Below are 17,741 nucleotides of genomic sequence, written 5' to 3'. Positions count from 1 at the left end.
CATTTGGAAATGCATGTCCTCCTCTTGACATCCAGGTACACAACAACAAGTACTTGGCATGGTTAATTAAAAATGCAACTGTAATAGTTGCACAGTGCAGAAACCGGAAGTTGAAGAACAGGATCGGCTACCACGGCGCCACCTATTCAGGAACGATAATTTGCTACTTTATATAACTGCGAAATAACAATAACGTTAGACGGGTTCGCGTGCATAAACAGAAATGCGCTTTAAATTGTATAATATAATTCATGTTCAGTCGACCTTTAATTATTATATCAACGACTGAAATGATTTATAAACATCTAGTTTGCAGATAACACTCAAATTAACCGGACCTCTTTCCACACGGAATTCAAATAATTCTAGTTTGTCAATCGGTTGACTGCTTATAATGTAAAATACAAATATATCAAAAGTTTTTAAAACCAACAAAACACAATGATCGTTTCTCTATTTCCCAATGTAAATGAAATGAAACAAAAAACATTTTATATCACAATAAGAAGAGGAGAGAATCATCATTTTCCGGATCTACTTGGAGCCTAATGACCCCCCACGTAGATAAGTTGGATATCGCGGAAAGAAAGATTAACACGGCAACTAGAAAGGCATTAAAGCACTGCCTTTAAAAATGACGCCATTGTCTCTCATATTGGGATAGTTTTGATACAAGTCTAGATTTTTACTTAATTTACCTACTGAATCTTAGGCGACGTTTCAATTTATGGTAGGTAGGGTGACTGATAGAATAGATATGAATTGTTTCCACAATCTATAGCGTTTTTATTTGTTTGTCAAGATATATATATATGTGTGTGAAGTGAAAATAACTACTAGTTGTTCTGCTGTACAAAGAAATAGCTCAAGACTACCTGAACAATCTACAATATTCAAAGTAATATGTGAATGTGTTTCCCTTATTTGTAGAATTATTTAACAAAATGATTATGAAGAGCCTGTAGTAAGAAAGCTCTTATACCCAACATAGTCCTTATTCAAGAGATAAGTTACAGGTGACCTAGTGACAACATCACATTGTTATTTCAGTTACCTAAACATGATAAATTTCTGTAGATTTAGACAAAAGTATTGTTATACTAGTTTCACAATTATAAACAAAGTGACACCATCTATACAACTTAATTTCATTGTGAAGAGGCTGTAGTAAGCAAGCTTACACTGAAATCTTAAAATGACAACATAAATTATTGCAAAATTATTTTTTTTCAAATGATTTAATGTTGAGTACCGTAGTCATTTATTTCAAATAATTGACCCGTAATAAAATAAGGAGATGGGGTGTGATTGCCAATGAGATAACAGTCAGATGTACTATCTACCAGAGTCCAAATAATGTGGCTGTTGGCAGTTATAAGTCACTTTCAGACCTCAACAATGTACCAAACGGGTTTATTGTTTTCAGGTACCACAGGAAAAAGAGAAGTTGTGGCCAGGTGCTGCCAGGATTTAAAACTATTAGAATTACAGTTTTGTCTGCATTCAGAGAAAATTTCATGGTGTAAACACAGCCATTTTTGTTGGTGTATATTACATGTAGATGAACCTTGAAGGTGGATTATCAGATTATTGGTCACAGGAATATTAAAGTGATTGTTGACTTTTCAAATATAAAAATATGCACAAAGAAGGAAATATATCTGATTCCTTGTGAAAATTAAAAGATAGAACATTGTACTTTAATTGATTTGGTAATTTAATTTCAATAATGACAACATGTATGATCTGTTACCATAAGTGTAAAATTTGTCCATTAGCTACTGTTTATTATGTTTATGGTTGAACTGTATCTTTGAACTTTGTCAATCAGTCATGATTTACTTCTTCAGCTGTGTAAGAACCTTCTTGTACTTGAAATTGGTCTGCCATGATCACGATTTCTACAATATTCTGAGTTACTAACAAGTTCAAAATTTAGCACATTTGCAGTTTACAATACCCAAAGATCAGGAGAAACAACGATTTTGATTGGCTGATCACAGTTGTCTCCCTTGGGAAAAGTTTGAGAAAGTTCGAAATATTGGGAACAGTAGAATTAAACAAAATCGTGGTTTAGAGGTTTTTACACGATCACAATCGTGCAATCGTGACAAGGGGTCAAAATCGTGTATTTCACGCCTGAATCGTGCAAGTTGGCAGGTATGACAGGTTAAGAAATTAAAGAATGAAAATTACAAATTCTGTTCCAGTTGTATTTCCAACAACATGATTGAAAATTGTCCGACGGTCACGAAGGTTAATGACCGCCATTTTGTACACAACAAGACATATTGAAGGGAGACAACACCATCTGTTATTTTAAAATGTACATTTGCAACGCTGGAGTTGTCTTTCTTTTACCAATGTATGAGCATACTAACATGCACTTTTAGTATGTAAAATACGGAACCGAGTTCGGAATGCGGGTTGGAAGTCTGGTCAATGGTAAAAGAAAATTGACTGCGTCATTTTCTAATAAACTGTTGACACAGAGATATGTCTTGTCTGTGGGCATAAAATTCAGATAAACTGTTGACACAGAGATATTTTTTTTATAATTTTGATAGTATAATGCAAATATTGAATCCACATGGCAATATTTAAACATGTAAACTATGCAAAACATTCAAAGTCAATAGACCATGACTGAGGGGGAGTGGCCAAATAATCTCCATGGAAATGAGATGTGCCAATGCTAATACAACTGCATATCAGATATCATTGATCTACCACTAGTGGTTCCCCATAAACTGACCTAATCACAAACTAATACATTGTTGAAGACGCGGTCACCGCCGGAAACAGCATACCTAAATGTAGCTTTCCTACTCCATCAAGGCGAGACAAAAAAAAACAATTTGATGGACAGCAACATTGCTAATTAATTCAAACTCACTGGACCATGACCTAGGGGGCAGGGCCTCAAAATAGTTGTCCAACTGACATGTACTGATAGTAATGCAACTTCATACAAAATATCATTGGTCTATCACAAGTAGTTCCTATCAATCAAACTAAGCAGAAAACTTAACAGTTATTGACATTGTCGTTACCGGAAAGGCAATACCTATGTCTCAGCCAAGACAAAAACTGATACTAAGTATAGACTAATAAATTTTTATAATCTGGAAGCAATGTGTTTCAATAACCATGATAACTATGATTATTCAATTAATTCAATTCAATATGTACATTATAATTCTTAAATATCATGACAATTGTTAATAGACCTGCCTGAACAGTTTTACCAAGACCCATGTCGTCTCCTAGTATACATCCCTGACCATTTTTGTAATGATTATACATAAACTGTATCCCCATCCTCTGATAGTCTCTCAAATAACGATTGATTGTTGCAGGTATCTAGAAAAATAAAGCTATTGTATTACAGACATTTTCATCTTTTAAACAGTATAATTTGGCATAAACCTATACATATATATTTTAGTTCATTTATATGTTTAGGAGTTTAGTATGAAGTCCATTTTCACTGAACTAGTACACATTTTTGTTTAGGGGCCAGCAGAAGTCCGCCTCCGGGTGCGTGATTTTCTTGCTGTGTTGAAGACCCGTTGGTGGCCTCCGGCTGTTTTTTACTCTTTGGTCGGGTTGTTGTCTCTTTGACACATTCCCCATTTCCATTCTCTATTTTATATATCCAATAAAAACTATTTAGCCTCTTTGATTATTACTTTATAACAAATCAACTGATTTTCTTCAATAATAGCCTGCTTAAAAGAATGGTAAAAGACACCAAAGGGACATTTAATTTCTTAAATCGAAAATAAACTGACAATGCCATGGCAACAAAGAGAAAAGGACCAAAAAATGTGTAACATGTCAATGATAAAATATTTTATCAAATTTTGTTTCAATGGCTTTAAAAAGGCACATAAGTAAATCAGGCTGAAAATAAGAATGAAACTGCACAAAAAATTATGTACAAGTAAGATAGTATTAAATCAAAAGAAAAAGAAACATTCTAAATAAAATTGAGAATGGAAATGGGGAATATGTCAAAGAGACAACAACCCGACCAAAGAGCAGACAACAGCTGAAGGCCACCAACGGGTCTTCAATGCAGCGAGAAAATCCTGCACCCGGAGGTGGTCCTCAGCTGGCCCCTAAATAAAATTGTGTGCTAGTTTAGTGAAAATGGACATCACACTAAACTCCAAAACATATAAAGTACACATCATTTAGTTGACGGTTTAAAATATTCAATTCATTTTCTAAAGATATAGTTTGGCTTTGGTAAACAAGGAGAACACAAACGTATTATTTCCATTAAGTTGATAGTAAATGGCCTCTAATAATTATTCATTCTTGATTTCATTTATTTGTTGAGTGTTGTTAAGGGTCACAAAAAAAATGTTATTACCTATTCTAACATCAGACTTGGACTTCTTTAAAACTGAGTTTTACTGTGCGTATTGCTGTGTGTTTGTTTATTCCACATTGGCTAGAGGTATAAGGGGAAGGTTGAGATCTCACAAAACAAGTTTAACCCCGCCGCATTTTTTGGTGGCCTTGGGCTGTTTTCTGCTCTTTTGTCGGGTTGTTGTCTCTTTGACGCATTCCCCGTTTCCATTCTCAATTTTATTAACCTAAAAAAATGATGGTTGCCTCAAGTTTAAGTTCAAGTTATATGATTGTAGTTCGGTTAGTATCTGAAAACTGATCTTGATTGTAAAATTTAAGCTCAATCAATAAGACAAGTAATGTAGGTCACTGTGAACTACTTTTCACCTTCTATTTTAGTTTACCTGTATTACAGGCATTTCATCTGGTCCTGATAATTTGTACGGGACCTTGGCAGCTGATGGTGTAAACTTAAACTTGGGCTTCTCCAAATCATAATCATCAAAACCTGAAAATTAATACAATTTGTGGAATTTAAAGTTCACATGATTAATGTTAGATTTTAGCTTCTTTTAATTTTATTCATAACTTTTTTTAGACTTCTTTACATATTTTATAGACACCTATTTATTGTTGAAGATCATATGTTGACTTCTAGATGTCTTTTATTGAATTTTTGTGTATCACAATGCTTTCTCAGTGATATATATTACATATTTCCTTTATTCATATCTACATGTTTCTGTGAAATATGAACTCCTACTATACATAACTTGGTTTTAAATAGATTCCCTCATACAGAGATAAGGCAACCATTTTAATTATTACCTTTCAGTTTTATTCATTGAAACTCATTTCCAACTTCTTTTAAGTTATTTTCTACTTAAAAAGAACTATCTTTTGCTTATTCCTCCTAATTTTTCACTTTCTATTGTAAACAATTTACCATCTAAAAAGTGAGGACACCCAAAGAATATCTATCATCCTACCCTCATTTTTAAAATCTGAGTTTTCCTCTGTAGAATCTGTAGAAGTATTTCTACATTTCTTCAGGCTTGGTTTGGTGTCAGATTTGTTTTTATGGTCTTCATTCAACTTGCTGCTATCTGGCCTTGAAGTTTTTCTATCATTAAATGAGTCATCTGAAGAATCACTTAAATATATAGGTTTTCTGGTATGTCTGAGGGCTGTTCTAGAAGTGGATGGTTTCTGTGAGTCAAATGTATCCTTACTCAGCTCCAAATGTACAGAGTCATTTTCTGTAATATTTCTGCAATCAAGATCATATCTAATAAAGTTTAAAAATCTAAATATGTTGTATTTTTCTTTTTTCCCCCAACTATTTATTTCGTTAAGGGTTCAGAATGGAATCATATGACAAATTGAGAAGTAAGATTTAAGAAAATCTGGAAACTAGTCTACTTGAACTTTATAACATTAATAATAAAGTATCAATGCATTCATTTTGAAAACAATTGAAGCTGTTAATTGACTTTTGAATATAGAACTGCATGCATGTTAAACAATTTATTAGTTTTTATTTCAAAGATGTTAACAACAATATGTGTTTACCCAAGGCATGTTTCAAATGGGCAATGTGAAAATTTTAGTATCTATATTGAAATACAATTGTTTTTGACCTTTAAGCAAACATTCTAACCTCTGTTTTTTATCAATTTGTGATTTGTCTGTATTTTTCCTCTCACTATTTACAGATTTAACTTTGCTTCTCCTCCCTCTAACTGATGTATTTTTATGATTGATGGACTGACCCCCTGTGGCAACCACACCCTTTCTCCATGGTGTTTTAAGGATACTAGCACTAGAACTGACATCACTCTCATCATCACTCAGGTCTCTGTATTTACTCCTGTAATATATTGAACAAATAAATCTTGATAAAACACTTCATAGAATTGCAGTTATTATTTATTTTAAATATGTCGTCATTAGGATAAATACATTGAGAATTTTTCTCCCTAAAGCACTAAATTTGGGTACCTCAAGTATGACATCATAATTCATTATGGTTTCCATAAATAGTAAATTGTATCAATGATTTTTTGGTAAAATGAAAAAGTAGAGGCTCTAAAGAGCCTATGTCGCTCATCTGCATCTTCAACAAAAAAAGGAAAAAGCAGCATTAATGGAGGAATGACTCTATTAAGAGTTAACTGACGATTTCAGTAATGTGGATATATTTGTAGATCTTATCCTGCTGATATATTTTCCTTTTTAAAGTTCTATTTATCTATTAAAGTTTTCAAGATAATAGGCAAAAATTGCAAAATAATGTAGAAAATTATCATTAAAGGGCAATAACTCCAAAACAAATCGACTGAAGATTTCAGCCATTATGGCTCATTTGTATGCTTGTCTTGCTGATTATTTGTGCTATTTAAAGTTTCTATCTATCTATTGCAGTTATTGCAATAATGAGAAAATCATCATTAAAGGGCAATAACTTCAATAAGGAGTAGACTAATGATTTCGTTAATGTTGACTTATTTGTAGATCTTGTCTGGTTGCTTTGTACTATTTCTATCTATCTATTATAGTTTTTAAGATGTAAGGCAAAAACACAAAAAAATTTGTAAAAATCGTCATTAAAGGGCAATAACTCTAATTAGGAGTTGTCTGACGATTTTGGTCATGTTGACTTATTTGTAGATCTTGTCTTGCTGAACATTTTACCCTTATGTTCTATTTTTAGCTATGTCGGCCATCTTGGCTGACAGGAGGGGTCATCAGACACATTTTTTAAACTAGATACCCAAATGATGCTTGTGGACAAGTTTGGTTGTGTTCAAATCATGTGTATATGCTATGACAATAAGCAATGTGTTGCTAACCATACTACTCAACTGTCTTAAACATGCTACAATAATACAAATATTCAGATATTCAGAGATGCAAACACCTTGCAATAATTCCTCTCAATAAAAAATTTTGTAACAAAGAAGGAGAATTTACAAACAACTAAACTTTACTCATAATTGAACATACATGTACTTTTACTTGACAAGATACAGAAGTGATTTACTATGCCAAAGTTTCAAAGTCAATGAACCATGACTGAGGGGGACAGGTCAAATAATCTCCTTCGAAATGAGATGTGCCAATGCTAATAAATTTGCAAACAAAATTCAATGACTAACCATTAGTGGTTCATTTTAAACTGACCTTATCACAACATGCTAACTATGCAAAAGTTTCAAAGTTAGTAGACCATGACTGAGGGGCAGGGCCACATGATCTCCATGGAAATGAGATGTGTCAATGCTAATACAAATGCATACCAAAAATCAATTGCCTTACGGTAAGAGTTTTGACTTAAATTGACCTAATGACAAACTAACAAATTGTTGACACCACAGAAAACAGCTCACCTCAGCGAATTTGGCAAGGTGAGGTTATCTTATTCTGATTTTAAGAAACAAAGCAAAGTCAACAATCATGATAAAAAGCTACATGTATCTTTCTTGTAAACTTCTTGTTGGGTTGCTGTCTCATTGAAGTTCAACCCACATCTCATGTTTACTTTGCAATAACTTACTCAAGATATTTGTCTTCTTCTTTACCACACAGAGGTTTGAACAAACCATCACCCTTCTCCTCAGATACCAGTATTAAATCTGCAATAAAATCAAAACTGTAATATGGATGATTACATATATATATATTAGTACAGTAAACAAGAGTGCACACACTGAAATGTCTCGCCTTCTTTACTAACCATTGATTTTATGTTGATAGTCCTAAATATAAAGCTTTACCTCAAGTAACACATAAACTTAACATGATCCAAGAAAATGAGGTCAAGGTCAGATAAACCAAATGAGAAATACATGTACACCTTAAAATCATTCAATAAACCAAACATAGTTGACCTATTGCTTATAGTTTCTAAGAAACAGTCTTAACCAAGAAAACTTAACATTGACCAATCAGTGTTCCAGCTTGAGTCTCAGGGCAGAAGGGTGCTAGTTGTCTGAAAGGGAACTTTATTGTTATAACCCAGATTTTAAAGGCAATGTTGGACAGTGTATAAATTACCTTAAATATTGCTAGGCTCAGCTGGAGAACATAAGTTGTATTTAAACCATATTCAGAAATTAATGTGTTCTTGATGTTGGTTCCAGTAAGAATTTTTTTTTATCAAATTATCATACCATGAAGCAAAGCATATCATTTTGATGTTAATCTAAACAAACTTGTACATTTGGTATGGAAAATAATCATCAGAAATTTCAATGTTTTATAACTTATACCAAAATAAACAAAAAGTTTTGAAAGATGGAGTTATACATGCAAAATTGAATGTTGAATGTAATTAAATTATCTACATTTAAATTACTTGTTCAAACATATAGTATATATGTTATTGAGAGTTATTTATTATCATTTGAATTGTTACAAAAATGTATTTTTAAGTGCACACCAAAGTGGTCCTCAGTAAGGAGTTTTATAAATATAACAGGTGAGACAGGAGATGATCATATTTTATATTGATGCAATAATATATAGCAGAAGGTATAAACAGTTACTTTTTTCTCCATCATTGTTAAAAATAAATTTGTTGAGTGCTCCTATGTCAGGAGGATTATAAAATACAAGAAGTATTAAAAACAGGAAGTGAATCTTGTTATGTTCAAAGTACAAATTTCTTTGATTCCTCTTTAAATTTCATACTCATGGTTATGAAACAAAACATTTTTACCAATTAAGTCAAAACTATGTATGCCTTTAAAATTGTTTAAGATTTTATTTTTTATGTTATGCCTACTGAAATAAATTTTTTCAGGTGTACATGCTGTACATAAACATTACAAATGGATAACATGTGGACATTTCATTCTGTATTAAATATCTAGTATTTGTTCAATAATCTTAAATCCACTAATTAGCAGTAAACCATCATTAACAAAGGTGATAAAACTGCCAAAGCACTAGGTATTTAACTTAATCCCATTGTCAGTTAATTAGTGTTACACAATCAGGTAACAATTTTACCAGAAACGCCGGTAGGCATGAAATTTGGAAATTTTATATTTTTGAAAAGGCAGAGGGGTGCATTCTTTTACTTTGGAGGGCAGAAGGGCGGGCCGCCCTTCTATTTAGGGAAGGCGGGAACACTGCCAATGAACCATGAAAATGAGGTCAAGGTCAGATGAACCATGCCAGACAGACATGTACACCTTACAATCAATTTATGCATTAAATATAGTTGACCTATTGCTTATAGTATCTAAGAAACAAACTTAGCCATGAAAACTTAACATTGACCAATGAACCATGAAAATGAGGTCAAGGTCAGATGATACCTGCCAGACAGACATATACACCTTACAATCTTTCCATACATCAAATATAGTTGATCTATTGCTTATAGTTGAAGAAAAACAGACCAAAACACAAAAACTTAACACTGAGAAATGAACTGTGAAAATGAGGTCAAGAATAAAACCTGTGAGACTGACATGTACATCATAAAATATTTCCATACACCAAATATAGTTGACCTATTGCATATAGTATTAGAAAAAAAGACCAAAACGCAAAAACTTAACTTTGACCACTGAACCATGAAAATGAGGTCAAGGTCAGATGACACCTACCAGTTGGACATGTACACCTTACATTCATTCCATATACCAAATATAGTAGACCTACTGCTTCTAGTATCTGATATATGGACTTGACCACGAAAACTTAACCTTGTTCACTGATCCATGAAATGAGGTTGAGGTCAAATGAAAATGTCTGACAGGCATGAGACCTTGCAAGGTACGCACATACTAAATATAATTATCTATTACTCATAATAAGAAAGAAATGAACATTACAAAAAATGTAGACTTTTTTTTAAGTAGTCACTGAACCATGAAAATGAGGTCAAGGACAATGAACATATCACAGACGGAAACTTCGTAACATAAGGCATCTATATACAAAGTATGAAGCATCCAGGTCTTCTAGCTTCTAAAATATAAAGCTTTTAAGAAGTTAGCTAACAAAGCCGCCAGGGATGACTATCCCTATGTCGAGCTTTCTGCGACAAAGTCGCAGGCTCAACAAAAATTAGTAACATTTTGTAAATTTGTATAAAAATGACAACTACCACTGAGACCATAAATACAATAAATATAACTTACTTATAAAATCTAATGTTATTTCAACAAGGGTTGTTGTAAAGAGTAACTTCAAATACCAATGTAGGATCAGGAGTATTCATTACTTTACATATAACAAGGGTTATTGTAAAGAGTAACTTCAAATACTGATGTAGGATCAGGAGTATTCATTACTGTACATATATATTTACTTATTTTTAATTTTTTCAAAAACAAAATCAATGTTAGTACCAATAAAAACAATATTTCAAGATTTGCCTACAATGGTGTTTAATTGATAACCTTTAAGAATAAGTTTATTCAAAGGATCAATGAGTTTACTTGGATCATACATTGTATCTAAATTTATGGGCTCAAGAAACTACATCAACAACGTAAAAAATTAGGATGTGATATCCCATTTTAAATTAGAATTCTACAATTACAGCAAAATTTCCAAACCAAATCTTTGTATTTATGAAAAAATTTAGTAAAAGTTATAATTAATATGTGGTAAGGCTTGATGTAGACAGGGTGTTCCCTACAGTACATGTAGCATTCTAGTTACATCTTTTGTTAAGACTTGAAAGTTGAAATACCTGATTTTTCTTTTTGTTTTCTTTGAATTGGTTTTATCTGTGTTATGTCAACTGTTTCAGCTTCTTCCTTTGAATAGCCATCAAACTGTACAATTGCTTTCAGTCCAGGTGATCTGATAATTTTCAAGATGAATCCTGGGTAAAAATTTCCATCACCTTGGTAAAGGGCAGAGCATTCTTCACCTTTATTCCATACTACAATTTTATAATTAAGTATTTCACATGTATTATAAGTTTTGTATTCCCTAGTGTGACTAGTTTTGTATTTCCTAGTGTGACTTGTTTTGTATTCCCTAGTGTGACTAGTTTTGTATTCCCTAGTGTGACTAGTTTTGTATTCCCTAGTGTGACTAGTTTTGTATTCCTTAGTGTGATTAGTTTTGTATTCCCTAGTGTGACTAGTTTTGTATTCCCTAGTGTGATTAGTTTTGTATTCCCTAGTGTGACTAGTTTTGTATTCCCTAGTGTGATTAGTTTTGTATTCCCTAGTGTGACTAGTTTTGTATTCCCTAGTGTGACTAGTTTTGTATTCCCTAGTGTGACTAGTTTTGTATTCCCTAGTGTGATTAGTTTTGTATTCCCTAGTGTGATTAGTTTTGTATTCCCTAGTGTGACTAGTTTTGAAGCTATAGAAGTGGCTGCATAGTTATACTTTACATCAACTAATACACATTTTTTTTAAAGTGGACATTACAGCTTATATTTTAATAGTTGATTGACAATTTGAAAATCATATACATAAAATGTTATCCTATAATTTTATAATGACTTATCAGGAAAACTCTCTTTAAGGTCAAAAGATTCATGTGAATAGAACGAAAATATATTTTATTAACAGCATCAACTGTTAACTAATAAGTCTTGATTGTTGTTTGAAAGTACCTTTAAAATGGTGATTTAAGAATACAATTTAAAGGGTACTTTCTGAGCAGAATTAAGATGAATTAGTACACTATGAGTTGAGTATATTAAACCTTCAACCATAATACACAAGTACAGCATTGAAGTCAAAAGCAAAAAAAGGGGTAGCTTTAAATAAAAATTCAGTACCTTTCTCTTTCAATTCCATTGTCTTCCAGATAATTTTCTGTGATTCCCTTGATTTATGATCATGATCTTTGCTTTTTCTGCACCGTTTTCAGTTCATTTTGTGTTCAAGAGAATCCATCTGAATTTAAAAAATAAAGATAAACAAAAAGTAGGCGTTGCCAAAATAATTCTTTTAACTGATTGTGTCAGTTTTCTCTCAATTACATTGTACCATGATTTCTTATCATTTAAAAGAATAAGTTGTTGATGCAGGCTTTTTTGTTTGTAGTGCTTTTGTTATGTCAGTTTTAAAAGCCATCCAGAGCATGTGTGTATAACTGTATTGGGGTACCATGATTTCCGGAGAACTCCTAAGAACTGAATATTGACCCGAGATCCTATAAAGTTACACAAAAACTATATTTTATATAGTTTTATACTGCTTTTATAGATATTAAAGTATATAATTCAGAGATATGTCATTTTTACTCAAAGAAAGTATAATTTCACTTCAAAATTCAATTTGTGTGTCTTCAAAAGGTAGATAACTGTATCTAAATAAAAGATTAAAAAAGTTCAGAAGGATTAGTTTCTTTAATAATGGAAATTTGAAAAGTAAATACATCATTTGGAAATCTTAAATTTAAAAAAAAAAAGATTAATACTTTATATATTTAGACAAAGTTATCCATCTTTTGAATATTTACGTCCGCCATATTGTTATCCACATGGAACTTGCATACAAGACACACAAATCGAATTCATGAAGTGAAATTGTAGTTTTATTGAGTAAAAACGACTTGGATCTTACAATTATATACTTGATATATATTAAAACAGTATAACATCATATAAAATAAAGCTTTTGGGTCCAATTTATCGTTTCTCTGGTCAATATTCAGTTCTTGGGAGTTCTCCGGAAATCGTGGTACCGACTGTATTGCATATATATATACCGACTTTAAATAAAGCTTTATGTCCTTTAAGTTTTGACAATCTATGATTTCCAACTTTTTAAAAGTTTATATTTTATAGATACAATCATTGACATTGTATATGTATCCATTTATTCACAAGATTCCACTATCAATTTAATGAATACACCTTATTGCTATTTAGTCCAATCAGGAAAAAACAGTCACTTAGACAACTTCCTGTTTGGGTCAAGTGACACAAGAATAAAGGTCATCAGGTATGAGCAGAGGGCGGAAAATGTGTAGAAAGTGAACATTTTGAAATCTGTATAGTTTATGATCCAATTTTTAAACACAAAATAAAGTAAGAAAAATCAGGCCTCTACAATAACTTTTTTTTCAACTTGCCCAATAGGACAAGTACATACCAAAACTTACTTGTTCGAATGGAATTGTGACTTGTCAAAAAAAAATAACCTTTATATTAACCTTTTTTGCATTTTAGGTCGATTCAATGAACAGAATTCGATTGAGATCTCTTGATATCCTTTTCAAAAATATGAGTCGAGAACAACTAAATCTAGTCATGTCTAGTCACAGGACTTAGGTTCTAGTTTGCATCAATGCCAAAGTCTCATTAGACTCTGCACATCAGGCACAGTCTGGTAGGCCCGTCAGTCTAGACTCATTTGGTTTGTATCCTGGTCTTTTAAGTTGATAAAATATTGATTATTATGATTAATGCCTTACTACGATCAGCTTTGTTTTTAATTTATTCAAACACAATCAAATATTGTTTTGTCCAAATATGATCAAATATGATTTTATGAATTTTATGGTCAATAATTTCTTCATTTTTCTTTTAAAAATGTTTTTGCTAAATAAAATTTATCATAAAGCAACATAACAACTAGGAAAACAGGTACTGCAGCCCTCAAAGGAAAACAGGTACTGCAGCCCTCAAAGGAAAACAGGTACTTCAGCCCTCAAAGTAAAACAGGTACTGCAGCCCTCAAAGGAAAACAGGTACTGCAGCCCTCAAAGTAGCTTCTAAAATCAAGTTGCCAACTGGCCACCTGACATGAAAATTTAGTGGCCAACTCGAAATTTCAGTGGCCAGGAAATAATTTCAGGATGCCCACATTTTTTTTCTAGCAAAACAACCCTTGTGAAATAAAAGTTCTGTGTTTTTATGCTGTCGAGTGTAGAAATAGTTTGTATAAATCTACTGTAAAATAACCACAATGATTTATTTAATTTTATTTCATTGTACATGTTTTATTACAATCTGCAATGTTTAGCGGTAGTCCGAAGCCCCAGTCTAGTAATTATCTCATCAGACTTGTGCAGAAGCACTGGTGATTGCCCTATCGGTCAAGTGATCATCTGAAATCGTTTGCGACATTGTGATTGCAGCCGATATTTTATTGAATCTATGAGAATAATTTACAAAATTGTCGCCGACCTTATTTCAATCTGTTTACTGACGAAATCAAGAACGAGGCTCAACCATGTGCTTTCAATAAACACAATCTATAAATGCCAATGGTTTTCTTTCTAACGGCACATAGGCTAATAGTCAAAAGTTGTGACTGAGTGCTAAAAAAAAGATAGATAGATCTGTGCCATTTTCAGGTGTCAGACCACCAATTAAAAATCCCTATCTGTTCAACCAAATTTTGCAATTTTCACAGCTTTCTAAATATTTTACCTTAAGTTTAACTTCATAGAAACCAGGTATATCCTGAATTGTACATGTATCAGCTTTCTACATGCCAATTTTCAAAATACCTTTAAAGCCTTCAAAGAAAAAACTGACCTTCAAAGGTACTCCAAATCAAAGCACTGTAAGCACTGTAGGCAGTTAACCAAAAACCAAGGCAAACATAATTATGAAAACTGTGGCTATGTTGCTTCATTTTTTTTAAGATTTAAAAGAACAAACATTAAACATTCATATATTGTGCATTTATGTTCATTTAATGAATTAATTATTAAGGCAAATAATTCATATTTTATCAAGGTTTTCAAAAGCAACGCATATATCAAGTATATTTTTAATGGTCATGTGTCTGCAGTGGTACAAGTTCGAAATGATTGCAGTTGTTCTAGTTGATAGTTAACGTTGGTTTTAGTTGACTGTTAGTAGTTCAAGTTGACTTAGTACGAGCTTGTAATAGTATGCATGGACTTGCTTCCCTGGAAAGAAAACTGAGTTTGTGTTCTACAGTGCAAAAGTTATGAGACACAAATCAGACAAATGTTTACTACTACGGGGATCAAAGGTGAGGTCTGACTGACCTGCCCATAGTAAATGTAAATGACCCCCACCTTCACCCCAAGTCCATGATGTCTAAGTTTGGAATAAAATGACAGGTGATTATAATAAAGTTGGTCAAACACTCTTGGGCTTGAAAGATATGTTTTCTTTAAAATGAGCCATATTAAAATGAAATTTTTTATAGAACCAGAAATTATTCAAAATATAATTAAGGTAAATTCTTTAAACCTACTCATTTTTTGCATCAATAAAATTTTATAATAAACAAGAAATAATTGTAACAGAATGCTGTTACGAAGTCTCCCAAACAAAGCTGCCATAATTATTCGTTCCCATGGTCGCCTGACATTGGGCAAAGTCTAGTACACATTGATTAGGTCTAGTAAAGTGATATGCATATGTGATGCCTATGAGATTGATCTTGTATGTCATTCAAATCTGTTTGAAATGACGAACAGGAATGAATATGGTTTAGGAGTTGGTATCTCAAACTTTTACAAGTTCTTAAAACACACACAAGAGGGGATGGGGTGACCTTAGGGACTAACCCTATATTTCATTTGATTTTTTATGTTGTCCCATACATGAATATATATATGGTTTAGGGGTGGGGATCTCGACCGTTATCAAGTTTTCAAACAGGAGGGGGTGGGGTGACCCCAGTGACTTCCCCTATATTTCATTTGATTTGTTATATTGCCAAATACATGAGTATATATGGTTTAGGGGTGGGGATCTCATCTGTTTCCAAGTTATCAAACAGGAGGGGGTAGGGTGAACCTTAGGACTCTCCCTATATTTCATTTGATAAGTTCTGCTGTCCCATACATGAATATATATGGTTTAATTTAGAGGTCGGGATCTCGACTGTTTCCAAGTTCTCAAACAGGAGGGGTGGGGTGACTGCAGGGACTCCCCTATATTTCATTTGATTTGTTATATAGTCCCATACATGAGTATATATGGTTTCGGGGTGAGGATCTCGACCGTTTCCAAGTTCTCAAACAGGATGGTTTACAGTGACCATAGGAGCTGCCCCTATTTTTCATTTGATTTGTTATATTGTCCCATACATGAATATATATGGTTAAGGGTGGGGATCTCGACCGTTTTCAAATTCTCAAACAGGAAGTGGTAGAGTGGCCCCAAGCACTCAACCTATATTTCATATGATTTGTTATATTGTCCCATACATGAATATATATGGTTAAGGGGTGGATCTCGACCGTTTCCAAGTTCTCAAACAGGAGGGGTGGGGTGACCCCCAAGGACTCCCCCTATATTTCATTTCATTTGTTATATTGTCACATACATGAATATGTATGGTTTATGGGATCATTATTTTTTTGTATGCTCCAATGAACAAATTATGTCTTTAAGAGAAAGATATATACCTACATATTACACACAAAATCCTTCCCAATTGAAACTTACTGGTCTATTATCACACTGTAACGTGCCACTGCTAACAAAAGTGTGCATGTTTCTAAGACATATTGAAAAAATATTTTCATAATACAAAGCATGTTACAATAACTTCATATCCATGTTGCAATTAAGAATTTTGCAAACAAATCAACCAACTATAGTTTATCTCCATTTTATTGTATGATATCACTTATTTATTTATTGTGTGTCTTGCTTGTAAATGTATAAGTATATATGTAATTGTTAATGTATAATTGTTATCCTCTTGTAGCACCATACGTGTGCTTAAGTTTAAATAAATTGTCTTGTCTTGTCTTGGGATCTTGACCGTTTCCAAATTCTCAAACAGGAGGGGTGGGGTGACTGCAGGGACTCCCTCTATATTTCATTTGATTTATTACATTGTCCCATACATGAATATATTTGGTTTAGGGGTGGGGATCTCGACCATTTCAAAGTTCCCAAACAGGAGGGTTGGGGTGACCCCAGGGACTCCCCTGTATTTCATTTGATTAGTTATATTGTCCCATACATGAATATATATGGTTTAGGGGTGGGGATCTCGACTGTTTCCAAGTTCTCAAACAGGAGGGGTGGGGTAACCCTAGGGACTTCCCCCTATATATTTCATTTGATTAGTTATATAGTCCCATACATGAATATATATGGTTTAGGGGTGGGGATCTCATCCGTTTCAAAGTTATCAAACAGGAGGGGGTAGAGTGACCCAAAGGATTCCACCTATATATCATATGATTTGCTTACATTCAGGTATCATAAAATCTAGTTGCACTATTTGCGAAAACAAAGTAAGAAACTTCCAGCTATGTTAACTGACCCTTCAAAATTGAGAAAAAAATTGCAGTAATATGTTTACACTTTAAAAGCATCTTACATGCATTATCAACATTTATCACTGATAAAGAAGATTTATACTGTCACCAGGAACATATATATTGTTAGATATACTGTTCCCAGCTGTCACATTGTATTGGATTTTGACATTAAAATTTGT

General features: G+C 32.8%; 1 protein-coding gene across 1 annotated transcript in view; it reads right to left on the bottom strand.

Annotated features, from left to right (window-relative positions):
- The window catches only part of LOC127727034 (DNA excision repair protein ERCC-6-like 2), a 57,744-nt gene that overhangs the window by 33,122 nt on the left and 6,881 nt on the right, over positions 1-17,741 (bottom strand). Inside the window, exons 2-8 of the mRNA XM_052234428.1 lie at positions 12,125-12,242; positions 11,075-11,269; positions 7,919-7,997; positions 6,023-6,232; positions 5,352-5,632; positions 4,767-4,870; positions 3,235-3,363 (exon numbers count right to left, since the gene is read on the bottom strand). Of these exons, the coding sequence (XP_052090388.1) occupies positions 3,235-3,363; positions 4,767-4,870; positions 5,352-5,632; positions 6,023-6,232; positions 7,919-7,997; positions 11,075-11,269; positions 12,125-12,143 (1,017 nt within the window). The 5' untranslated portion in view covers positions 12,144-12,242. The remainder of the gene's footprint in view (positions 1-3,234; positions 3,364-4,766; positions 4,871-5,351; positions 5,633-6,022; positions 6,233-7,918; positions 7,998-11,074; positions 11,270-12,124; positions 12,243-17,741) is intronic.

The sequence above is a fragment of the Mytilus californianus genome, unplaced genomic scaffold (genome assembly GCF_021869535.1).
Source record: "Mytilus californianus isolate M0D057914Y unplaced genomic scaffold, xbMytCali1.0.p SCAF_19, whole genome shotgun sequence".
Lineage (NCBI taxonomy): Eukaryota > Metazoa > Mollusca > Bivalvia > Mytilida > Mytilidae > Mytilus > Mytilus californianus.
Note: the sequence above shows the minus strand (reverse complement) of the source record. Positions and strands in the feature narration are given on the sequence as shown.